This window comes from Ambystoma mexicanum, chromosome 2p (genome assembly GCF_040938575.1).
Source record: "Ambystoma mexicanum isolate Mex_15411 chromosome 2p, UKY_AmexF1_1, whole genome shotgun sequence".
In the NCBI taxonomy this organism is placed as follows: Eukaryota; Metazoa; Chordata; class Amphibia; order Caudata; family Ambystomatidae; genus Ambystoma; species Ambystoma mexicanum.
In genome coordinates this window covers 811,355,319-811,382,439 of record NC_090923.1, presented here as the reverse complement: position 1 = coordinate 811,382,439, position 27,121 = coordinate 811,355,319, and the positions used below count along the sequence as shown (strand labels likewise).

The following is a 27,121-nucleotide window of genomic DNA, read 5'->3' as shown; positions in this document are numbered from 1 at the left end:
GCAACTGGTCCCAGTTTGGAGCAAAACTTGCCAGAGCAGCGCCTTGACGCGTAGGCATCAGCCCCTCGTGGCACTCTGCGCAGCACCTTGACGCGTAGGCACTCGCGTCATATTAGAATTACTAAATGAGTGTTTGTCTGCGGGGTCACTGTTATCCAGTCCTGGCTTTTTAGGCAAAAGTGTGTAACATGCCAGGAGCTGTATTCCCATATTTCTATTGGAAAAAGAGAAGCTACAAACCCCAGCAGGCCACACCCTGTAGTTCAAAAATCCAGGACTGCTTAAAGTTGGTTCCCATGACAAAGGGACAGAAGCTTAACATTGTGAATAATCCCATTTGGGTTAAGATGTTTTGCTGGTTTAACTATTAGTTTTGGGCTTGAGTGTTGCAGGTTCAGGTTTATGTCAGTGGGTTTCAGTTTAGGGGTTAGGCGGGTGTTAAAACGTACAATGATGGTGTTATTTGTTTGTATGTATATTTCTTTAGGCTCCAGCAGAAAAGATGTGGAGCCTTGTTTTATGATGCACACTCTTTTGTTGCATACATGGGGGAACCCGCCCAGCCACTGGATTCAATGGGAACATCGCAGCTCCCATTAAATCCTTTGGGCGGAGGGATCCCATTGGTGAAGAGGCCCTGGGCATGAATGTATATGTAGGTAAGGGCTAGTAACAGCCGAAAAGCTATTTGTTTTTCTGCTCGCGTGTTGCATGTTTATTCCTGCACGGTGTTCTAATTTGCTCTCGTTGTTTCATGCGGACATTCCTTCTGATGCCCTTCCAATGGCCAGTAATACAGCTTTATGGACCGAGGGAGGTGTTAATGACCCGCTACCGAGTTATGGCCTGAGGCGAAACCGAGGGCCATATGTTGGGGAAGGGGCATTATCCCACACAATAATGACCCCGTATGAGGTCAATAAGGCTATTAGCACACAGTGGTAGTAACAATACATGTTTTGGAGGTTTGATGGTGAAGTAAAAAAAAGTTACTTTAATACTGGGTAAATATGTACTGAGTTAGTAAATGAAATGTGGTTATAGTGTGTAGCATTGAAATAACATGGTTGTAATTAAATATTTTGACTGCAAACTTGGTTGAACTGAAACATTTAAACATGAGCATGCATTTTATTTCATGTAAAAGTAAATGGTTTCTCTATAACAAAGTGAAAAAACATGTTCCCTTGTTTTAGCTTTCTCTTTAGTGTGCTAACTTGGATGTTGCAACACAAATATTCCTCTCAGAGGGGAAGTGTCTTGTTGAAAAAATTCCTGGCTGAACATTGCATTGTTTACCTGTCTGCATTTGAAGACTGAATGTTCGGAGCGCAGTCCATTGTACATGTTGCACCAATACCTCCCGATTACACCTTCCTATTAAGTGTGATCTGTACAGGTTTGAAACACTGATTCCCCCCCCCACCTCTTCTTAGTGCAATAATGTGCCGATTCTTGTGATAACGTGTTGTTTACATATTGCCATGCTAGTGGGAAAACGCTTGAAAATTAAAAAGTTTTTCCCGTCCTCTCTGGCGCCCACTGTGTACCCCCTCTTCTTTACTTGGTCCCCCCAACATGTGTTTTCCCTCCCTGGCCATGTCTCATACGAACCCCTTTCAATCTTGGGTTCCTATGACTTTTTTTTAACCCCAAAGTGTGTCTTGCAAGGTTACTGTGGGAACCTCGTGAGATTCCCCCGGGGATTCCCTCAATAAAATGAAAATGTTCTACTCCAAACAGACTCCCCAGCCCATCCCAAACTCCCCCACTGCACATGGTGTCCTTTTTTCCTTCTACCCTATCCTTGGGAGGATAGCTCAGGGGCAACGTGCTCGCCTTGGAAGCAAGACGACATGGAGCAACACAGATTCGACTCTCGGGTCCACGCTTACAAACCTCTGGGTATTAAGCGCGTTATAAATAACCTATCATATCATATCCCCACCTCTAGCCTGGTGTCAATACATGCCATTTTCTCCACCAAATAGCATTTTGAGCACAATATGCCAGTTTTTCATTCCTGAAAAGCCTCTCAGCCTCTCTGCTGCAAAGCTCTAGAGGAGATATAAAAAAAATTCCGGTGCAGGGGCACCCCGTCCTACATTGAATATTTTACAAACTACTTGACAGATTCACACCAAACCAGCAAAAGAAATATCTGTAAAGCTTTGCCCCCCCCAGCAGTTTCTGCGCTACAGATTTGACTTATTTATTTATTGTTCACTTGTTAGGCACTTATACAGGAAGCAAACACTGATTCAAAGTGCCCATAGAGAAAAAGTGCATCTGTTTCAGATGTTCAATCAATGTACTTTTTCTCTATGGGAGAATAAATGGCATTTGGCAGAAAACAGCATTTTTTTTGTTTTCTTAATAACTTTTTGATCTTTTCAGAAATGTTTCCCAAAATTTAGAGTTTGGGGGAGGAGGACAGGGACACATTTTTATTTTTAAAATATCATCCAACTCCGTCCAGAGAAAAATGTTCTTGCCTTAACATTATATTATCTCATGAAGAAAAGTGCAGTTTACTTTACTTATTTTGTCTTGGGAGGATAGCTCAGGGGCAACGCGCTCGTCTTGGAAGCAAGATGACGCAAAGCAACACAGGTTCGATCCTGGGTCTGCGGTTCCTCTGGGTATTAAGTGCATTATAAATAACCAATTATACTACACTATACTTCTTTGTTTAGAAACGAGCAGTATGCGATTTTTAAAGATTGATTATACATACTCCTTTTTGGCGCTAATGATTATTTTGTTCTGCAAATTTGTGGCATTAAATGCGTACCTTCTCAAAGCAGATGAACGAGTTTTAGGTAAGATCACTAATATGTCACAAATACATGTGTTTAACAAAGTAATGCATCAGGACTGGAAAAGTGTCACTTCGACATGGAGGCATCTGATTAGCCTTATTCTAAGGGGTGCTTAAACACAATGCATTAAAATCCTTAAAAATGGAATACACACTTTAGTTTGTGTGCATTACAGCTTTGTATTTACACTGAATATATAGTGTTTTGCCTGGTCTGCAACCTTGCATGCAGAAGACAAGTAGGCTTAGTCCACTAGAGGTCGCCCTATCCCTCCTCATAGGGAACCGTACCAGAATGCCCGTGGGAACGGATATGTCAGCAAAATCCGGTATAGAAATGCATAGATCTCAAGTAACCTTTATTTGACCCTCATTTTAGTTAGACAATTACCCTGCAAAGTATCTACCCAGGGCCATTGATTTCAAAGCAAAGTTCAATTTGAATCAGCAGTTCAAGGTTATGTTGGAGCAGTGCATTCCAGTTGACTTGTGGCGCGCCACATCCCACAGCAGCATCTCCAGTGCAAGAGCACTCTAATTACTGCATTGACCAGCAGCAGGCCATGGCATTCCCGGAATACAGGCGAGTACCCAGAGTGGCAGGAGTGGAAGTTGGGGGGGGGGGGGTGGCGGGAAGAGGACTATGGAAAAGGTCCTAGTCAAAAAAGGGAGAAGGCCCTACCCAGTCATCATGGGCTTCCACGCCCCACTTCGACCAAACCAATACATTCTAGAGCAGCTCCAACTGGTACATTTGTAAAGAATGTTTATTTATCTGTATTTACATACAGGGAAGAACAATGCTTTTTGGTCACAAAAGAACGTACAATAGATAAGAGATCAGAGTTGACAGGAAGCAGTGAGCTTATGACAATGGGGTGAGTTTGAGGGACATTCTGACCAGGTTGTGGAGGGGAGCAAATGGAACAGTCACCGGGTACAATACATGGGTGGACTTCCATAGATTAAGGACAATGACCGTTTGACATTTTTAAGTGCAGGTTGACGGATGAAGTGCTAGAGTGAAAGTGAGGGACAAAGGCAGGTTACTAGTGAGGGAAACATGTTAGCTTGAAGGCAGAGGAGAGGTAGTTTAAGGGGGTAACTGGGAGGCGAGAATGTAGGATTTCAGTTAGGTTTTGAGCAAATCAGTGTGGACTGTTTCTCAGATGTCTGGGGTATTAGAATTCCATGCAAGTGGAGCAAGAAGAGGGAAAGAGCGGAAGCACAGGGAGGTGGTGGCCGGTGCCACAAGGGAGTCGGGAAGGCAGAGCGGATATTACCAGAAGGTTTGTAGAGTTGGATAGAGGAGGATAGATAAGGTGGTGCCTTACTGTGGATAGATTTGTGAACCAGGAGCCAAAATGTAAATCGAGTCCCGTTTTGCATCGTCAGCCATCCAGCCTGGTGACGGTACTAGGAAGTAGGCGTGAAGTGAGGGAGTTCAAAGAGATCCCTGGTAGCGAACTTAATGATCTTGTCGAGAGGACAGAAAGCATAATTGGGGAGACCAAAGAGGATACACGCAAAGTAGTACAGTTTAGAGTGGTTAAGAGATGCTTGGCAGTGTTGAAGGGAAGGAGGAGCCTGATTTTTCTAATATTTAAGAAGTTGAGGCGAGCCACCACTGCAGTTTTAGAGATTAAAGTAGAGAAGGTCATAGCTGATGCTGAGGTTTCTAGCTGAATAGGAGTATGGGAGAGTGTCAGATGGGAATTGGACAGGTAGGGGAAGAGATGAGAGAGAGTATTTGTCAGGGAAGAAGTGCACCTTTATTTTGTTAGCATTTAACATCAGAGAGCGCAAAGCCAGTAACAATTAATGGCAGAGAGACAGTTGGACATTTTGATAGATAGATCAGAGGAGAGTTCAGGAAAAGAGAAGATGTGGATGTCGCCCGCAAAGAGTTGGTACGACTGATGCGGCGAGGATGTATTTTTATGTCCATTCCTCTAGAGCAAGGTTGTCCAACCTACGGCCCGCGGGCCACAATGCGGCCCTCCGAGCCATTTCATGTGGCGCGAGGCTGAACAAACAAACAAAGGAAATACAAACAAACAAGCCGGCATGGGTTGTGATTTCCATTGGCTGAGAAACAGCCAATGGAAATACTGTTGCCATGCAAGGTACGTCATATTAAAAAAAAACGAAAACCTTGCATGGTCACAGTATTTCCATTGGCTGTTTCTCAGCCAATGGAAATCACATACGTCATGTTTATGGGCGGAGTGAAGGTAAGGTATACCGTGCCGGCACCACCTTCACACTTCTTTTCCAAGCCAGCCCAGCCCAGCATCACGCCGGTGACCAAGCGAGGCCTGGTAAGTTTTCTTTCTGTGTTTTCTTTTTTTTTTTTTTTTTGGGTACGCCACGGCCCAGTTTATTTATTTATTTGTTAAACATTTGTCGGGTCCGTGGACCCGATTAATTTATTTATTTCCGCAATGTTGGTTGGGCCCAACATTGCGGAAATAAATTAATTAATCGGGTCCATGAACCCGACAAACATTGAATAAATTAATAAATAATGTGGGCCGTGGCAGCGGAGCACTGTGACTGCCTCTGGTGCCCCCTTACAGGGGGCAACAGAGGCAGTTACAGGCCCAGTGCATTTTAGGCAGCACAATGTTTGTCGGGTCCTTGGACCCGAATTATGTGCCGTGGTGGGGGACTGTTACTGCCTCTGGTGCCCCCTGTAAGGGGGCACCAGAGGCAGTAACAGGCCACGGGCCAGTTTATTTATTAATTTATTCAATGTTTGTCGGGTCCACGGACCCGACAAACATTGAATACATTAATAAATAATGCGGGCCGTGGCAGCGGAGCACTGTGACTGCCTCTGGTGCCCCCTTACAGGGGGCACCAGAGGCAGTAACAGTCCTCCACCACGGCACATAATTCGGGGCACCAGAGGCAGTTACAGGCCCAGTGCATTTTAGGCAGCACAATGTTTGTCGGGTCCTTGGACCCGAATTATGTGCCTTGGTGGGGGACTGTTACTGCCTCTGGTGCCCCCTGTAAGGGGGCACCAGAGGCAGTAACAGGCCACGGGCCGTTTATTTATTAATTCATTCAATGTTTGTCAGGTCCGTGGACCCGATTAATTTATTTATTTCCGCAATGTTGGTTGGGCCCAACATTGCGGAAATAAATTAATTAATCGGGTCCACGGACCCGACAAACATTGACTAAATTAATAAATAATGCGGGCCGTGGCAGCGGAGCACTGTCACTGCCTCTGGTGCCCCCTTATAGGGGGCACCAGAAGCAGTTACAGGCCCAGTGCATTTTAGGCAGCACAATGTTTGTCGGGTCCTTGGACCCAAATTATGTGCCGTGGTGGGGGACTGTTACTGCCTCTGGTGCCCCCTGTAAGGGGGCACCAGAGGCAGTAACAGGCCACGGGCCAGTTTATTTATTAATTTATTCAATGTTTGTCGGGTCCGTGGACCCGATTAATTTATTTATTTCCGCAATGTTGGTTGGGCCATGTCCTTGTCTGGACTAGCCATGGTACCTTAGGGTGAAGCCTTAAGTCCCCAAACATATATGAATATTCACTCTTGTAGTTGCAGTGTTCCACTTAGTGTCAATAATGTTTTGTTAGTTGGGACAATCTTGAGCCAACATGTCCAGTTCAACCTGACATATTTCCATATGGTAGCATTTTATTTATTTAATTGTTTTTTTATAAGCTAAATGTAATACCTGAGATCGGTTTCTAAGTGCGGATCTGGGATTTAAACCTCTGTTGCTCTGCGTGGCCTTACTTCCAAGACCAGCAGGTTGCCCCTGTGCTATCCGCCGTTTTCCATTGCTCCGTTATCGTGATGTGGGACACCTTGATGGAACATGCATTATGGCACCATCATGCACCTTCTGGGTATCATCAAGGATAGTGATCAAATCATGCAATGTTCACATACCGAATCAGTGGGTGTAGTTGGTAATTTCCATAATATGGTAGTCTTGAGTAATTGGTTCATGGACTGCACAAAGGTGGACCTTGTACCACCCAGTGCCAGAGAGCAGGCCCTCAGAAACAGACACATGCAGCGCCTCAGGGAGATGACAGGTGTACAGAAGCCTACTAGCAGCCTGTGTTGGCCTGGGTATCTTCTGGAACTTGTTTTTGTTTAATTTCGCTGTGCAGTGTTTCCCTTTTGATTAAATGCATTATTAATGGAATGGGAGACTGCTGGAAGGGGGTACAAGAGGCAGTTACAGGCCCGATGCATTTTTTTAGGAGAATGTAGGTCGATAAATCAGTACCAACACAGGTTGGGTGATATTGTATGCATATTTGTTCTATAAAAAAGAGTTTTATTGTAAGTGCTATACAATAACATATTATCATTTGCCCTTGGACGTCTGCTTCCACTCATAGTAATTTGACAATATGGATCTATACACAAAGATATTAATGATACATATGGTGATCCATTCTTGTAGGAAATGTGTTCAATGTTTGTGGGGTACGTGGACCCGAGTTATTTTATTTCTGGGCCGTGGCGGTGGACTGTTACTGCCTATGGTGCCCCCTGGACCAGTCACCTATGGTAGCAGACATATAGGCTGAAATGGATCTAGTTGCAGCTCACTAATTGTGCCCCCTGCTCCTCATGAGCCGCCATAGTTGGTCAATCTAGTGGTGTCATCAGGAATCAAATTTAGGAGGGGCAAAGAGGGGGCCAAAGGCAAAAGTAGGGGACATGGGCTTTGGTCATGGTCATATATACTTTGGGAAAGAAGCATTGTGAAAGAAATTGCGCCTCCCCACTTATACAATGACATTATGTGTACTGGTTAATAGCCTTGCCTTTAATTTGCAGTACTACAAAGCTGGAAGACTCTGGCAACTAGCACGCCGTAACAAATAAAACATGTTGTTCTCCTCAACAGGCATAACTTGTTGGCCACCTCCAACTCTATCAGCTCGCTGCAGCAACGACTTTTCCGGTTTACCTGATACTATCGCTGACCTCCCTCTCTGTCCTCCACCAGGTAAGAGCACTATCCTCTGAGTTTATCTGCGTTAGAACAAAGCTGACAGAGCAATTACTAATTTTTCAGTGGCATTTTAGTGTTTTATCTCCCTCTGGCTGCCTGCCACGTGAGAATAAGAGCATTCCTTTGCATTAATTCATATTTAAGTAGCATCATAAGGGTGCCACAGCCTGTGTCCGCACCCACCCCCACTGACTTGTATATCACATGCCAAACACTGCTTCTCTACAGGCATTGTTATAGATTGAGGCTTTTTCAATCATGCCATACAGTGTGGCCCAATGTTCTGCCTATATTAAAACCACAACATTATTACTTAGTAATACAAGTAAGTTTGAATTGATTTTATTGTAATGGGCCTGTGACAACGTAGCTTTCATATGACTAAAACCTACCCAACTCTCAATAGATGGCGAATCAGAAGAAAAGAAAGATTGATGCTGAATGTCGTGTTTTCAAGGATAGTTGGGCCAAGGATTTCTTTGTGTGTGAACAAAAGGGGAACATCTTGTGTCTGATTTGCCAGGAAAAAGTAGCTGTCTACAAGGAATACAATGTCAAGCGGCATTATACTACAAAACATGCCACTGAATTTGACAACCTGATTGGCCAGATTAGGATTGATCGGGCGAACTCGCTGAAGCAGGCCCTGATCGGGCAACAGTCGTTCTTCAAAACTGGCAGACAGAACTCTGAGGCAGCAACCAAGATAAGTTACTTGATATCCGAGGCCATAGCGAGGAGAGGGAAACCATTGTCCGATGGAGAATTTGTCAAAGATTGCTTGGGAATATTGACATCTGTGGCATTCCCTGACTAACAAGCAATGGTGGAGAAAATCAGTCTCTCACATCAGACAATTGCTAGACGAGTAGATGACCTATCATCAGGAGATGACGCATGTGATGGAAAAGGTTGTTTCTACGGTGAATTTCATAAGGGCAAAAGGGCTTAACCATAGACAGTTCCAAGCATTTCTTGCGGAGATGGGAGCAGACCATGATGATGTGATCTACTTTTGCCAAGTTCGCTGGCTTAGCAGGGCAGCCACACTATCCAGATTCTGGTCACTGCTTAATGAAATTAAAACATTCATGACGAACAAAGGGAAAGATGTCACCTTCTTGGATGATGCGAGCTGGTTGAATGACTTGGCATTCCTTGTTGACATAACAAAATATCTTTCGGACCTGAATATAAAACTGCAAGGGAAGGAACAGTTTGTGAACAAGCTGTATGAGCACATCCAATCCTTTGTTCATAAGCTGGAATTGTTTCAGAAACAGCTGAATGAAAAAAATGCTACTCATTTCACAGTACTGATGACTAGATCTGCTCACAGCATCAACCATGACAAGTATTCGGCACTGGTTGGGAATCTTTTGAATGAATTTAAAAACCGATTTTCAGATTTCAGGGAGCACAGTGATGAGCTGAAGATTTTTGCAGATCCGTTTGGTACTAATGTCACCAATGCTCCTGACATGTTTCAAATGGAATTAATTGACATGCAAAGTAATGGCGACCTGAAGAGAGCCTTTTCTGAACATACCCTACATACATTTTATAGTAAATACATTACATGGGACTCTTTCCCAAATCTGTCTAATCATGCACTTCGGTTCATTGCACTTTTTGGCAGCACGTATTGCTGTGAACAGCTTTTCTCAAGATTGAAGAGCATAAAAACAAATTCAAGATCACTTTTGACAGATGGACACCTATCTGGAATACTCTGCATTGCCACATTAAGTGTGCCAGCGGATATTGAGCATTTGTGCAAGCAAAAACAATCCCAAGTGTCACACTGAAAATATGTGCAGAGTTAGAATTATTTTAACTGTGCTGAATGCTTTACAAGTTGCAACTTTACAAGTGACTAATCATGCAATAAAAAAGTCCTTCATACTTTTAGATTAGGCTCGCATCGCGTTTCTTCAATTGGGTTCACCTTTGGGTGATCAATTTTCAACAGTTTATCTTTTGAATGGGATTATGCTTCTTTCATTAGCACAGAAGTAATGAATGTCTATTACAGAGATAAGCTGCCATATGTATTGGGCACACTACACATGCTCAGGCAGCATCAATCATGCTTTGTACAGGACAATGCTGTCCTAAATTGGGAACAACTAGCATAGACATGTTGCTACAGAGGCATATTGTGGCCACAACCAGCATGCCAATGTGTTACATCAGTGACAGTGCTGTCTTACACTGAGGACACATTGATCATTCAAATGTGGTGTTCTACAATGTTCTTGTCTGCTGTTGGTGACATGGAATTTACATGTTCGACTTTAGAACTGATTGTAAACTTAAGGCTTTTTGGCCACTTTTCCTGCTGTAAAATGCACCATTTCATCCCCATATTTGGAAAAAAATCTTGGGGGGGGAACCCCCCCAAACCCTCCCTAGATCGTTATATCTCCCTCGCTACGCTCAGTCGCTCCCACCGTTTCAGTAAAATATCACACACTGGTGGAAGAAATCACAACAAACTAACCTTTGATCACTGTCCCTGACACACTTTGGGACTGCATGGCTATCACTGCCTGTGATGCAATTGTGTCAAAGGTCACACACCATCGATTTTGAATATACTGCTTTGGGTGAGGGTGTTGACTTTTGGCTCGCCGGCCCTCCGGCCCTCCGGGTGACAAAAAGTTCATGCTTCGGCCCCACATTCAAAAAGGTTGGACAAGCCTGCTCTAGAGGAAGTCGACATGTCGATATGGACCGGTGGAGCTTGCTACTATATGTATTATACGTATGGAGGCCTCCGGGGGAGCGTTTGGAAGAGCGGAGGCTGCATAAAGCCGATGAGGATGTCTTTCCATGAAACTTTTGGAAAACATATAGTTCTGCTGATATTAATGACTTGCTGCAGATTTATAATGGTTGTGTTCTGCGAGGCACAATAATACGTGCAGGGGGAACAGGGGGAACTGCATGTGTTGATGCTGTGTGTGTCTCAGTGCTCTACCTAATTCTGGGCTCTCAGCCTAAATCAATTGGTGACTCATGATAGTTTATAATGGATACGTGGCTCTGTTAATTCCATTTGGGGTGGTTTCACCTTTTGGGAGTCATTATGATAAGCGCAGATAGGACATGGAGGTCTTTATTGACTGCCGTTGAGCCAGCAAGAAGGTTCAGAATGATGCTGTAATTACTATTATCGACTGCTCTCCGAGGTAACCAGCAGAAACAGTGCTCTGCATCCAAGAAGGAAACATGCAGTTCTCTGGTTTGAACGCAGGAAGTGGAACATTAGCTGGACATAGCACGTGTAGTACTTGTATGCTTGCAAATGCTGTATCCTGATGTATAGCAGATAACCGGAGTAGGAGCCAGTCCAATAGTATGCCTTTCTTATTAACTTAATTACACTGTCAAATATAATGAGTTAGAATTGATGAGTACGACAGCAGGAAGGAAGTAATATGAATGAACATATATATCCATGTGCCAATCATTTCCTTGTTGGTTTGACATCTTGGAGGTCTGCTCATGAATAAGGAGGGTACTATAGAGACATGCCTGTATGATAATGCGAGATACCTTTATTACATATTTGCATTAACTTGGTAGGAGGGGTTCCTCTTGGAGACTATAGTGCATGTATTTGTAGTGACTGATATTCTGGACTCTGCAAAGTAGGCTGGTTCGTGGTTCGCTGGCTTGGCCTATGGCAGGTGGTGTTGATAATTTTGGATAGTTGCACTATGTTGTTGATGTTGATATTTGGGGTATTTTAGGATATAGCTTGATGGAGAGGGAGTGGGGCTTGGAGAATTCAGTGGTTGGCATTATTGTGGGGAGGTGCTTCCTGGTCAGGTGTGGCAATGCCAAGACGTTTGTGTTCGTGTTTCTCCATGTGGTTGTGTGTTTGTTTGTATTTTTCTCTTTAACCTTTGTGTATTCTGTGCAAGGTTGGGGTTCATAATGTATTAATATGCCAGACTGTGCCAAACAGAGCTTGAAGGTGATCTCTTGGAATGTAAAGGAGATTATCAGTCCAAACAAAAGGAACAGAATTGTAGACTATCTTGATGAACTGAAATCTGACGTGGCTCTCCTACAAGAAACTCATTTACTGGAAGATGATGCTGGGAAATGAAGGAAAGGATGGGTGGCTAAGGTTTTTGTTTGCCCGTCCTATTCTACCAACTCCCGATGTGCGTGTACATTCATAAGGAACAATCTACCATTTACTGTACTCTCTTCAGACAAGGACAAGGAGGGGAGAGTAGGGTAGTCTCCGTGAAGGTGAACGTGCAAGACTCTGAAACTGAGATATGTAATGTTTATTGTCCAAATGGGGGTGATGGTTTCTTTTTTAGGCCATTAGCCCAATTCGTGCAGAGGTCTGGTCAGACCATTATGGTTATGGGTAGGGATTTTAAATAAACGATAGGCGCACAAACCATGGGTAGCGGGAACCATAGGTCACTGATTTGCCTTCTGGATGAGTTCAAGTTGGCGGATGTATGGAGGCTACCTCACCCACTCTATAGGAGCTACACCTTTCACTCTGGCTGCCATTGTGTGTACTCTCGCATTGATCTACTTTTGACTGTGGGTCAGTGCACTCATGACTTCCTCTCCAGGTACATTGGGTCCATTCTTATTTCTGATCATGCACCCATTTCACTTGACATTTCTTTATCATTCCCGATTCCTAAATCCAACTTTTGGGACATGAATATTACATTATTGAATGATGTGGGAACGGTAGATAACATAGTGAAGGAGGCTGAATTGTTTATTAAAACAAACTGGACTGCACTGGGGAAGCGAATGTTCAATCCACTTGAGAGGCGATCAAATGTTGCATGTATGCTTCTCCAGTAAAAATGTAAATGAAAGGATGAGTAGGTGAAAATGTTGGGGAGAGAGGTCCAAAGGTTGAAAAGAGATTACATGCCCGTTTTATTGGAAGAAAAATGACCTGGCAAGAAAGAAGTATTTACTTAACAAATTGCTCTCTGAGAAGGCAGAAAAGCTCCTCTTCTGGACTAGATGTAATTATTATGATGCGGGGGGGTTCAGGGGGATGTGATTGGCTGTTGGCGCATTCTTTTCAGATTCAAGAAAGTGAAAGGTCCTTAAGTGCCATCACGACTGTTTCTGGCGATATTACATATGAACCGAAGATGATCAATAGGGAAATTCAAGAATACTTTACCAAACTTTACTCTTCGGAATGTAAGCCCAGAGACCATGTTTTGGCTTCCAGGCGAGCTTTGCATCCCTTTGAGGCCCGTCTGCTCTTTCGCCGCTTAGTTGTCACCTTTAAATGCAGACAGGGCTTAATGCCCCACTTTTTGCAGGATCTCATCTCTGAAAAAGTACATAGGAGATAACTTAGATCTAATAACCAGGAACAGTTGACGATTCCCAGATGCAGGACGGTGAAGGTTGAAAAAGGAGTTTTCTTTTTATTGCAGCTCCTAGAGCTTGGAACAACCTGCCCCTGGATCTGAGATGTCAGAGCGCCTTAGATCCATTCAAGAAGAAGCTGAAAACACTACTGTTTGCCTGACTGTGTGCCTGGGCTCGCCTGCTTGAGTAATACTGTTTGGTGCAGGATTCCATCTTGTTTTTTTATGTTTTGTCCGCGCCCTAATGCCTACGGGTCCATGGATTACGCATTACAAATGCATTAAAAGTAATTCCGCTCTGGAATGTAACGTACATGGTTGCAATCTACCGAGTATTTCTGAAACAACGGGAAGCACGTTGGATTTAGAACTTACTGTCGAAGAACTGAAAAGAACGGCCTACCACTTCAATGGGAGAAATGCCCCAGCCCTGATTACTGACTCAATGTTTCATAATAATGCCAGACATTGTATTTGAACTAATGTTTGAGATACTCAGTTCATCCAGAAAGAGAGGGTTGTTGCCACCTACCACCAGACACGCATCCATTTCTCTTTTTACTGAAGAAAGACAGACCCCCATCTTCCATTGACAACTACAGGCCGATTAGCCTGATGAATACAGACAGTCAGATATACGCAAAGGATTTGACCCCGCACCTGGAAAGCATCCTGTCTCAACTTGTAGACTTGAATCTAGGTGGCTTTGTTAAGGGGAGGCATGCCTCAGTCAATGTTGATCCTGAAACAGTTTGAGATCTGGAGGCTTTCCACTAAAGTGGCAGTTCTTTCGTTGGATTCGGAGAAGGCCTTCAACCACATTGAATGGGCATTGGATTCGGAGAAGGCCTTCAACCACATTGAATGGGCATTCCTCTTTGAGGTGTTGAAGAGATTCGGATTTGGGGAAACGTTGATAGAGTGGATATCGTTGCTTTACTCCAAACCATCCGCTAAATTTGCTACCAATGCCCTTTCTTCTGTTAGCTTTGAGTTGCAGAGGGACACAAGACAAAGTTATCCCCTCTCGCCATTGCTGTTCATGCTCGCAATGACACCATTGGCCGATTCTATAAGGAACGATGTGGCGATACAAGGGGTACAATATGGAGATGTCATGAAAAAGTTGTGGTCTACGCTGACATTTTGTTGCTGGTAATATGAGATGTGGAATCCTCACCGCCAGCGTTAATGAGACAAATTGAAACTTTTAAATCCCTTTTGGGTTTCAAAATAAACCCGCTAAAGTCAAAGGTTATGCCTGCCTCGAGCTCATGCAGCACATAGCAACTCTGTAGAATAGGCTTTCAATGGTATCCAGAGAAGATGAACTACTTGGGAATTTGGCTAGCCAAGGAAGTGGGCCACATAATGAAAGAGAACATAAGGTGTTTGACATCATGCTTAAAGATGGATCTGGAAAGGTGGTCGGAGCTGAAGTTATCTCTGTGGGGGAGTGTATGTGCAATTAAAATGACACTGACCCCTCGTACCAGTAATATTTTCAGTATGGTCCCGCTTCCTCCAAGTAAAGAGAGCTTATATGAAATAGATAGATTGATACAAGAATTCCTATCGGATCACAAACAACCATGTTCGAAATTGTGGAAATTGCAATTGCCGTTTGATGAAGGAGGCCTGGGAGTTCTGGATTATCATCTGTCTTTCTCTACTAGACATTTATTCCAATCTTGGAGGAGCCACCAGATGCCTGGTTGCATGCATAATTGTGCATGAATACGCCTCTATCACCTGGCGCTCTTCAGTTGACGGAGAATACCAAAGGCAGTACTCCTTTACCTTCAACTGAGTTCTTGAGAAAAAGCTGTTGCATACTTAAGGAAATGACTGATGAGGATCCTTTTTTTCAACAAAGTCACCCATTTGGCAGAGCTCTGAGGTACGCACTGATGGAGATTTGCTTTTTTGGCCAAATTGGTTCTTGAGTGGGGTCCGATGGCTAGGAGATTTGTTCGAGAACAATAGTTGGATTCCTTTCAGTATATTTTCTACAATGAAATGCCTACAGGAATGCTCCTTCAGAGAATATCGTAAATTGAAGACGGCATTTGGTGAGGTACCATAAGAGAACAAAGATCTCTCGGGACAGCTGTTGAATTTCAATCGTGAAGGTCATCTTGCTTCCAAAGTTTAGAAACTTCTGCTTATTCACAGGAAGAAAAATGAAGATCTCCTCAAGTCCTGGTCGGATTCTTCGGGGTCTGAGATGATGGAAATTAGATGCCACAATCAGTGTATGAATGCATCTTTAACTTCCTTGAACTTTGGAGAAAGAGTGAGACAAATTAAAATCCTTAATCAGGCCTATTCGACTACTACCACGTTGTTTATGAGGGGCATTAGTGCCTCTGAAGCCTGTTGGGGATGTGGTCATCGGGTGGGATCCTTTGACCATAAAATGTGAGAGTGTAGTAAAGTGAGAACATTTTGGATTGAAGTGACTGAGATGTTGAACAAAGTTCTGTTACTGGATATTGAATTTAATTTTGCCATTGTTATTTAGGGGGACGACTAGCTACTGGATGATTTGTAATACCCCCAGAAATGCAGTTTTTTCAGAGCTTCCTTGTCTGCCAAGACGATAATACTGCGAGAATGGAAGAATGAAGAGTAAAACATTTCCTTCAAGTTCTGTATGGATTGAGACCACCGTAAAATGTCATTGTTCGAAGGAGTCAATTTGTTGCAAACTACAGAAAATTGATCTTCATGAAGACATCTGTGGGAGGTTTCTGGATTTGGTGTAGCTGGCCTTTTGATGATTGACTACTGGCAAATTCTGCATTACTTTGTAATGTGTTTGGGGGGTTGGAGGCCATTTGAAACTGTTAATTGTTGTGTTGATTTCTATTTAATAAAAACATGAATATAAAAAAAAAGAGTTGGTACGAGAACCCAAAGGAGGAGATAAGTGCCCCAAGAGGAGAGATGTAGAGTTTAAAGAGAAGTGAGTTGGGAGGTGTTCCAGGAGACAGAGAATTGGCGAGGTGCCAGGTAGGATTCAATTTAGGAAAGGGCTTGATTGCGAAAACCAATAAGAGAGAGAGTATTAAGGTGATCGGAGTGATCAACAGTGCCAAAGGCAGTGGAGAGGTCAAGGAGAATTAGGATAGAGGCTAGATTGTAGTTTTTAGCAAAGGTAATGCAGTTGGAGACATTCATGGGAGCAGTTTCTGATAGAGTGACACAAGCAGAAACCTGCTTGTAGGGGGTCTCAAAGGTTATGGATGTTTAATAAATGTGTAAGATGGTTAAACACAACCCTTTCGAGCACTTTAGAGTAGTACAGGAGGATAAACAGTTAGCTGGTAGGTTTGGGACAGCCCATCCCTTTTTTAGGAGAGGGATGACCGTGGCCGTTTTGAAAATAGAGGGAAAGAAAGTGGAGTCGAAGGACAGGTTGAAGAGTTCAGCGAGGTGAGAGGCCACTAGCTGAGGAGCAAGAGGGTCTGATCGGGCACAAGATGAGTTAGCCTTCATCAGTAGAGACAGGACTTCTTCACTATTAGCGTGAATGTTTCAAGACAATATTCGCGCTTGGTGCAAATGTTATTCTCATATAAATAATAGTCTATTTAAGTCAGAGGTAGTTGAACAAAATTTAGTTGAAATAACTCAGCAGAGTCTTGATATGAGCAAAATCTTGAATTGCACAAAGTATTGTATTTAATTTCTTATTGTTCAGCAGAAAAGCCGACATGTGTTTCGACCCACTCTCACTATATGAGAATACCATTTGCACCAAGTGCGAATATTGTCTCGAAACATTCATGCCAATATATTCAACTATTTTGAACCATTGTGGGTGGTTCCAAGTTATCGAGATTTTCACTGCTGGTCCTTTGCTAACATAGTTTGGAGAATAGTGCACAGTCATTGGTATCTAACCCACTGTCACGTGTACCTTTCCTTCTTCGCTATTGGTGTGGCTAAAGTGGGAGGTAGAGGCTGGAGATGATGGTACAGTAGGTGGAGTGTAGAATGTAGGAGGAGGGAGTGTGAGGAAGGGAAGGAGAGAGTCCCTGATTTTGGACATTTTTGCGGCAAAGTATTCAGCTAAGTTATTAGCTGTGAGAGTGGAGTTGATAGTCATAGCTTTAGGAGGAGTGAGGAGTAGGTTTAGGGTGCTCTGTAGATTGCAAGGCTAGTTGGAGTGAGAGTCAATGATAGTGAGGTAGAATTCCCTTTTTGCTTGATCAAGAGAGGACTTGAGGGAGTTCAGGGCAGAGAGGTAGAGTAACAGGTCCTCATTTGAGTGGGTAAACCTCCATTTGCACAGCAGCCGACACATGTCTGTGCAGAGAGAGCATATGAATGTGGTGACCCATAGTTGAGGGTGCTGGGACTTAGGGTTGAAAGTGGGAAGTGAGAGGAGAAGGAGTCATTTAGTAGGGATTGAAAGCTGGAGAATGCAGTGTTAGTTTGGAAGAGGCATCAGGTGTGAAGGAGAGTTAGAATTGTAGGACAGAGAAAAGGGGGGAATGGCAGAAGGTTTACATTTCCTTTTGTTAATAGGTGAGCAAGTGGCGAACAAAGGTTGGTGGATGGAAAAGAGATGAGTTGGAAACAATGGAGTGATCGTATAGGGATGATGTGACAGTAGTATTAGTGGCTGGGAGAGGCGGAGATGAATACGAGATCGGAAGAGTCACCCTCTGTGCAGTTTGGTAAGTTATGGATAGAGTGGAGAGTGTGGTCACTAAGAAAAGACTGAAGTTCAGATGTCTGAGAAGTAGTTGGAGGGGGAAGGTTAAAGTCACTTAAGAGAATGAGGTGGACAGAGAATCAAGGAGTTGGCCAAGTTAATCAAAGAATACTCCAGTGGGGCCAGAGGTGCGATAGATGGAGATGATGTGAACCGAGTGAGGCAGAGCAATAGTAGAGATGGTGAATTCAAAAGAGGTAGGAGAGGACCGGGCATTGGTGACTTGTGAGGGATTGAGGAAGGAAGAGAGTAAGTGTCCGACGCCTCCACCTCTGCCAGTCAGATGAGGAGAGTGAATGATGTTTGGAGTTGTGTTGGGCCACCAGGGTGGCAGTGTCAGTTGGAGTAATCCAGCAAGGAAATCGAGGGGAGGAGAGCTGGTGTGCAAGTAGTCAGTGACAAAGGACATTTTGTTGCATACAGACTGAGCATTCCAAAGTGTACTGTTCAGTTGATGTGGTAAGGTAGACAAGTTGAATCTCGGAGGAAGAAAGGTAAGGTGGATAAGTGTTGGGAGAGGTATGGTAATCTCGTCGGCTATGTTTGTTGGAAGTAGGTGAAAATGAATTTGAGTAGTGGAAGTTTTTAGACATGATTTTTATGATGGGGCTAGGAAAGGTGGAAGTTGTAGCATAATTTGAGAAAGTGTAGGGAGAGGTGAGTAAGAGGAGCAGCAGGAGTGAATGCATTATAGTTGAGTACTGCAGTGTGGAGAGAGAGGACAGGCATTTTCAAGCTAGGGGTACTCACAGGTGTAGCAGGCAGGGAAGAAAAAACAAAGGCTCATAGGCGAACAGGCAAAGAGGCTGGTCAACGGCTGGTCTTGGCCATTTACCTTTACACCCTTAACTTGGATGCCCCTAGAGAGTTCAGATGTTACGTCACATGCGTTCATCACCTGATCACAATCAGTGGTTGGTCTCTCTGATTTTGTGTCTGGTGTTGCTGGAATGAGGCAATGTATTCCTGATTGGTGTTCCCAGAGGAGTCTCTTGTGGCTTTTAGCTGGAGATTGGGCCGGATCAATATGGCCACTGGAAGTGATGTCACCGAACCAAGATGGCTGCAGGAAGTGATGTCACCGAACCAAGATGGCTGCAGGAAGTGATGTCTCTGAACCAAGATTGCCGCAGGAAGTGATGCCAATAAAAAAAGATGGCCACAGGAAGTGATGTCCCTAAACAAAGATGGCCACAAGAAGCAATTAATTTCACTGAACCAAGAGGCCACAGGAAGGGATGTCACTGAACCAAGATGGCCGCACAAAGCGATGCCACTGAATTAAGATGGCCGCAGGAAGAGATGGTTACTGGAAAGGAACTGAAGCCACAAACTGGAAGTGCCGTCACACGCTTTCATCACCTGATCGCCAAGTCAGTCAGTGGTTGGTGTCTCTCATTTTGTCCCTTGGGTTACGGGGATAAGGTGACTTCTTCCTGATTGGTGTTCCCAGGAGTCTTTCGTGGCATTTAGCTGGAGATTGGGCCGGCTCAAGGTGGTACAGGGTTCTACACATTTTTTCCAAATTGGCCTGAGTGAGTGCACCTGAACTGATCAAGTAAGGTGCTTCTCCTAAGAAGTTACTTCAAATAATCAATTAATGTAGTGTGGTAATAATGTCGAATTTTCATTTGGTTCTGCAGGGCAACAAATTAAACCACTCAATAGAAGCCAAGTCACCAACAGTACTCAGGAGCATTTGCTACATGAGTTAATACTTGTTGTTCCCAAAGAAAAGCCATGGGGACACTTCTGAGCTTTGCCTCTCTTTTAAGCATATTCTGCCCATGTTCATGATTTGGGCACCTCCATATGAGCCTTTGTGATGTGCTCATCTGCGTGTCTTGTTTGACAAAGCTATGCATCTTCTTGTTATGCATAATGTACGCAACATTTGCCCATCCAACAATCAGCAGGGCTAGGATATTTTAGAGGAAGGGCTACCATTCCATTGTTTGCCATGTATACTGTCCTGCAAGAAACTGTGTGCCATGGATTTGACTATGGCATAGTATCCCTTAACTTAGCATCACTTAGCATAACATCACATACTATGGCCCAACAAGGAATACAAATTGGAGAAAGAGTGTTTTGCATGGATATAAACAAATAAATGCAACCAGCTATGATGTTTCCAGGGCCAAAAAGGTTATCCCCAGTTATTGGAGTGGTGTGTTGGGCAAGGTATGGGAACAACCACATGAACATATTTCTACCTCCCACCCTAAATGACACAGCTCAACACACAACATCAGCACTGAAACAACACAGGTTACATAAGAGAACATACACCCAAAGACACAGATCTAAACACAATTTCCCTCCACTCCACACTAACCCTCCACAGCTACCCCAACACACTCCTTAAACACCACCCTTACAGACAGCACAGACAATCACACAAACAATTTACATTAGCAACCCAAAATGTACATTAAGCACTACACCAGACAAAAAAGCAATATTTTCCCACAAGGCCAACTCCTACAATACTAGGATTGCTAATGCTAGCTCTGACTTAAAATAACTGATCTCCATGCCACGAGAACTATAGAACCCTGCCAGCCCCAACACAAATGCTCAGATTGACAAAGATTGGTGTACTACCATTCAGGACGCCATCGCCAACTACATCAACCTACTTCATAACCAAATGAATGCCAATAAATCCAACTTAAGATCGCCTGTACCTGCCACCACGCCCCCTCCAACCCCTTTCTCCCACTGATATCACACCCTTCTCCTTCTCACAAGTCTCGGAAGAGCACATACTGAAGTCTATTTTATCCCTTAAGACCTCTAACTCCAAGGGTCCCTCTTATCCACCCCACATTGTAAAACTGTGTGCACCTACGATATCTCCAATCATTACCTTCAGTTGATCCCTCCAGAACCATTTACTACCGCCCCATCAACACAGTACCCTTCCTGCTCAGAATTCTCGACTGCATAGCTTAACCCAAGTCCAACGATTCCTAGAAGCCAATCATCTACTTGGCTCAAGACAACTTGGTTTCCGACCAAATCACAGCACTAAAACTACCCTGCTGGACCTTAAAATGGAGTTAGACGGCATCCGAGATGCAGGGAATGTGGCCATACTCCACCTCCATGACCTTCCTGGTGCTTTTGACTTGGTTGACCTCCATATGCTCTGCCAACACCTGGATTCTCACTTCCTTTTTTCCACAGACGCCATTACCTTGGGGAAATCCTTCATTGGAGATTGCACTTCAAGAATTTGCAATGGAAACTCAGCAGCAGACCCCATCCCAGCACCTTTAAGTACCCCCCGAAGGCTCTTGTCTGTCCCCTACCCTCTATAATACCTTTACCAAGCCACTCTTTGACATCCTGGACTCTCTCGACATCACGTACACTAACATTTCCGATGATACTCAAATGCTTATCCGCATCACTGGCAACGACTTTGAGGACACCATCATCATCAATAAGATCTACGCCACCATCCAAAACTGGATGGCCACCCGCAATCTTTGTCTTAATGACGATAAGACTGAATTTCTCATTGTGGCCTCCCCTTTCCTCCTCAGCAGACTCTCCTCTTCCTTCTTTACCATTTTCCTTCTATGGCACCTCCATTCCTGTCCTCAAACAAGTTAAAACATTTGGGGTCTAACTGGATGCTGAACTCAACATGTTTAAACACATCAATGTCTTCACCTCATCCACTGTGTACACTGCTAAACCCATCTCCCTGAGCAGACAATTCCTATCCCCACCCAACTGTGTCTCCCTCGCTAGAGTTCTTATCATCAGCAAACTTGACTATTGCAATGTCCTCCTTATGGACACTTCTTCAACAAATCTATCTAAGCTGCAACTCCTCCAGAACAAAGCCCTTTGTGCAGCCTTGGGCCTGCGCTGTTCCGATCACATCACAACCTCGAGATGGAAAGCCCAATGGCTAGCCCAATTGGCACGTCGCTGCACAATGTGGCCCCCCATTTATTTGAACACGAGCCTCTTACTGAAACACCATGCATGTGCTCTCCGCTTCTCTCATAGTACATTGCTTGCTACTCCAAGATTCAAAATTAGCAGAGCTGGAGGCGTTAGCTTTGCTGTCACTGCCCCCATGCTCTGGAACGCTCTTCCACCTCGTATCACAGATGAAACCTCCTACTCCATCTTCAAGAAACTAGTCAAACCCTGGCTCTTGAACAAATATGAATAATGTCTTATCACCTGTTGCACCTACCCCTCTGATTGGAAAATGTCTTTTATTCTGCTGTATACAACCCCTATCTTTTCAAATCTGCATATATCTACATTGCAACAAAGCAAACTTGCACAGCCCCCACCTCCTCCTAAGTTTATCCACTATCCCACCTCTCCCACATCATGAAGGAAACTGTGAAAATGACAGAAGATGTGCTATGGAAGATTCAATAACATAACTCATTCGCCTGTGGTCAGTGCTCTGGATGACCCAAGAAACTGCAGTGATTGGCAGCAACCGGAGAGGAAATCAATCTTGGGTCTGCTGTAGTCAGACCATTATATTAGACTCACTGGTGCACTGACTAGCTGGGGAGACACTATAACTTCCTACCAAATCAAGAGATATGGGATTGAGGATATGGGATTACATTTAACAGTAATGCAATTCTAGGTTATGACTTCAAGGGCACAAACAGGGGAGTACTAGAGGGAACCATGTTGTCCCTAAAACCATTACATGTCCTCCTTGAAGGGCGGCTCATTCAAATTTAGTGAACTTACCCATTCGTAAGGGCTTCTGTGTTTACAGATAAATCACAGTGAAATTATATTTCAACCAACTCTGCAATTTAGGAACTTGACCACATATTTTCCATGCTTAATAGATGTCCTTTCAAGGACTGCAATAATACTGGCCTACAATGTTTACTGGCAAAATAGACAAATCACATAGCAAAGTAATCTGACAACATGTAAATCATGATATAAAAATCTTAAGCCAAAGGAATATCATTGTAGCTTTTTTTTCCTGTATTGAAAACTACACATGACAGAAGGCAAAATAATACAAGTCTAAAATTGTCCTGTTTTACACCCAGTACGTTCAGCACTGTAAGACACACACTAAATTAAATTGTGCAATAAATTACCTTGGTTAAAGGGATTGTTAATAACAAACCTCCAGCTTGCTGTTATGCATAATGTTACGAACATTTGACAATTCACATAACTTGCATGTCAAACTAGTAGTTATCGTGGATAAAAATTAAAAGGGAGATTTTCTATGCTACCTACTATAATTGTTTTGGAAGCAGATGCAGATTTGGTTAAATCCATCGAGCTGTGTGGGGTCCGTTGGAAATGTCCCATCACAGTGTCCATTGTCTAATAAGAAAGGCACAGATAATAACAAAATAAATGTTATCAAAAGTATCTGCAAGGCCGATGTTAAGGTGCTGGGACACTGGTTATCTTGCAAGGCCGATGTTAAGGTGCTGGGACACTGGTTATCTTGCAAGGCCGATGTTAAGGTGCTGGGACACTGGTTATCTTGCAAGGCCGATGTTAAGGTGCTGGGACACTGGTTATCTTGCAAGGCCGATGTTAAGGTGCTGGGACACTGGTTATCTTGCAAGGCCGATGTTAAGGTGCTGGGACACTGGTTATCACCTGCATTTTGTTTTGCTCATGACAGTTCTGAAAGTGAGAGGGGGGCTTTCAGTCAGCAACAGCCCAGAATTTCAGTGGGAGGTGGCTGGGGGGGGGCGGCAGTTGGGGGCTGTGGTTGCAGCTATTAATTAAACTGCAGCCATTAGCAGGGCACTCTGGAACTAAGCCGAGTGAGCGTCTGGGACACTTTCTAACAGCAGCGAGGCCCTCCTGACGTCGCTTGCAGAGGCAGCAGCTGCGAAAACCGTCTGAGACTGCTGCAGAGTGCCCTGAATCTCTCTAGTGCGGAGATTCTGCAGCGGCAAGAAGCCCCATATTCTAGGGTGACCAGAGGTCCTTATTTTGCTGGGACAGTCCCGAATTGGGTGCTCTGTCCCCCTTTCTTAAAATTACTGTTCCATTGGAAAATTTAGTGGTCCCGGTTTTTGGTACTAGGTCTTCATATATGGCACTATCAAGTTGGGTACTTACCTTATTTTTGTTTTCGGGGATCGGCTTTCAATTGGGAAGAGTCTCAGATTCAAAATCATAGAATGAAAGCTGATTACCCCTCTCTTTGCCCGAATATCATATATGGCAGCCAGGAATGCACAAGCTCACAGAGAAGGAATGCTGCATTTTGCCCGAATATCATATATGGCAGCCAGGAATGCACAAGCTCACAGAGAAGGAATGCTGAATTTTACGAATTAAGACAGTGGTAGTTTGTGATAAATTAATGATAATATGTGTTTATTCCACCAGTCACACTTAAACTTCCTTCTCCTCCCATTGCTACTGAAGTGTAGTGCCTTGACAGCTACTTTTAAGAGTTAGGCCTTGCAGTATTTACCCAAGAAGGCTGAAGGTATGAACAGCTTCAAGTTTAATTTACATGTATAAACGACCCGGCGCCCTGCAATGCAGCTCTCTGCTCATCCGCCCGTCTCTGCACACCAACTCCTAACGATCCGAATCCCACACACGCTTCTAAGATAAACATTCTGCTTCACGCTCACGCAGGCAGAGCACCTCATTACATGAAAAGAAAAGAGCATATTAAAATACAACAGTCCTACTTTTATGCTACTTGCCCTGTTCCTTTTTTTTACTTTTTAAATCTGGTCACCCAACCCTATCCCTCCACCGCTTGGGGCAGTGTTCCAGGGAGAGAGTCAAGTTATGCTGTACAAACATGCTATATTTGCCCCCTTCGACACCCATGCCTCCCACGAATGTACCTCACAATCACCAGTCTAGGGAATAAGGCAGGCAGGGCCGTCAGAACAGTGGTTTTTAAGCTGTGAGTCTGTCCCCCCTTAGAGGATGTTCTGGGTGGAAAAAGGCCTGTATAAAAGGGAGGAGGGTGACTACGTTTAACTCCAAAAAAGTAAGTAGCTCTAGCATTTGGTGGGGGTCCTGCTAACATTGCTTTTACTCAAGGGGGGAATAGAAGTAGAACAGTTTAGAAACCACTGCTCTAGACTCTAGAGCAGTCTTCAAACTGTGGGGCTGGCCCTGCTAGAAGGCCTGAACGATGTCTAGGGGGTGCCCGAGGCTTTTCAAAAAGGGGGTACAGTGACTGTTTTCATAGAAAATATAAGCAAATATGGCATCACAAGGGGGTCAGCAACAATATTTTTCACTCAAGGGGCGCTCAGCGATAAAATGTTTGAACACCACTGCTCTAGAGTGACAGCCTGGAGCAGAGCTGTGTGCTTGCTCATTTTGTCCTTCACCTTCCTACACCAGCCCTCCGAGACTATGCTCGTCGGTTGCACAGCACTGCTGGAGCCATCACTTCCCAGCATCTGGAATGCACCATCCAGAGACCAGTGCCTTTGACACTTCTTTCAAAAGGTTGACAATGTTTCAAGATTACAGAGTGTTGCATGCATCTGCATCTGCAAACCCTGTGCAGCTTCAGTTATCTAACTCATTTGTGAATTTTGCATGACAGCGATAACCATGAAATACACATACACTTGTTTGCCTTAAATGTCTGACATAAAATATGGTTTACTTTTTTTGTATAACTTCAAATGCTTATCAAATCATGAAGAACATGCTGCATGCATGTGTCAAACAAGCATGAGCAGGGGAACTTAGCACACCATTTCTGTTGTTGTGTGTCTCTTAGTAGTAAAGGGTGGGATAGTAAATAATTGAGGAGATTTGGATAGGCTTACATAACATAGCTTTCTGGTACTTTTAGGGGTCAATTTCTAATGTGGTTTACACAGCAACAATCATACTTTGTTGGCTTATGTTTGTATGAGGCAAGTTCATGTTGCCTATTTCCAGTGCTGGACATCACAGACCTCATGTGTGGGACGCCCGCACAGGTGTTTGCTTGGGAACATAGGAGCCCTTCCAGGGGTTGCACTTCTTCTTGTGAAGCCGTCAACGACTGCGGCGGAAAGCAACTTTCAAAGATTCTGCTCAGGGGGATCTGCAAGACCTAAAAATCAAATGAACAAAGGGCGCAATTAAGACCTTTTCATGGCGCAATTTAGAACTTTTCAATCATGAAAGTCAGCGTGTGCCCCCGCTCTACGCCCCACACATCACGTCCCCTCACCGTTGAACATGGTGGATTCTCTGGCAGCTGGCTTGAGCATCTTCAATAAACAACACACACTACACCAAGGGCGCAAGATATGCGGGTGCTCTGGTTCCCGGTCCCCCTCCAAAAAATGAGTTTGGGGCCAGAATAGATAATAACACCAGCAGCAGCTGTGTAGTGTACAATATATTCTTGTAACATGACTATAGAAGGTAGATCTGTACTGTTGGACTGAGCACATGGGCCTAGGAGAGTATGCAGTGATAAAATCGTGGCATAAATGTCGCCTATACAAAATATCGCGGCAAAAATGCTGTGGTTTGACCCGGTAAAGGTGAACCCTGTTATGCCATTTAAGGGGAGCAGGGGCTTCGGGGGTGTTCCCCACTCCCCTTAAATGGTATAATGGGCTCGGGGGTTATGGGGGTGTCCCCCGCATCCTTTACATGGATTGCGGCGGCAAAACCACTGCATTTTTGCCGCAATATTTTGTAACCACAGCAATTTATGCTGCGATTTTAACAAATGGAACCCCTAGGAGACACTGAGCTAATAGAAGGATACTGTGACCTCCCCCAGGCATTTTGAAAGGCATATGTATCAACGCGTATACTTCTGATTCCTTAGCAAGCGGCCCAATGTAGCCAGAGAGCCTAACAGACAAAGGCTGTTCGTGGGGAGGCAGGAAGGGAGATTTAAAATGCAGCAATTCACATCACACCTTTCGTTACAAATTGGATGAAAACCCATGCCTTTAATAATTGGTTCTGTGGGGTAGCACATGAAAAAATGATATAGGTGCCAGGTCAGCAACAGTACACAAGTACATTTCAATTACCCCACCAGTGCAGGAATGAAAGAATCAGAAGCCAGGTCTTCTCTGCCAGCGCCCCAAGACTCTGGAACCTCCTACCCATCAACATCAGACTCGCCCCCTCGCTTCTACAGTTCAGGAAGGAGTTCAAGACCCTCCTCTTCCAGGAATGGCTCCTCTCTAACAC

The 27,121-nt window shown here is 44.1% G+C and overlaps 1 protein-coding gene across 2 annotated transcripts in view; it reads right to left on the bottom strand.

Annotated features, from left to right (window-relative positions):
• Positions 1 to 27,121, bottom strand: part of LOC138566815 (aftiphilin-like) — a 329,210-nt gene that overhangs the window by 149,627 nt on the left and 152,462 nt on the right. For both annotated transcript variants that reach the window (XM_069644488.1, XM_069644487.1), the window contains exon 3: positions 25,876 to 26,015. In XM_069644488.1, the coding sequence (XP_069500589.1) occupies positions 25,876 to 26,015 (140 nt within the window). The remainder of the gene's footprint in view (positions 1 to 25,875; positions 26,016 to 27,121) is intronic.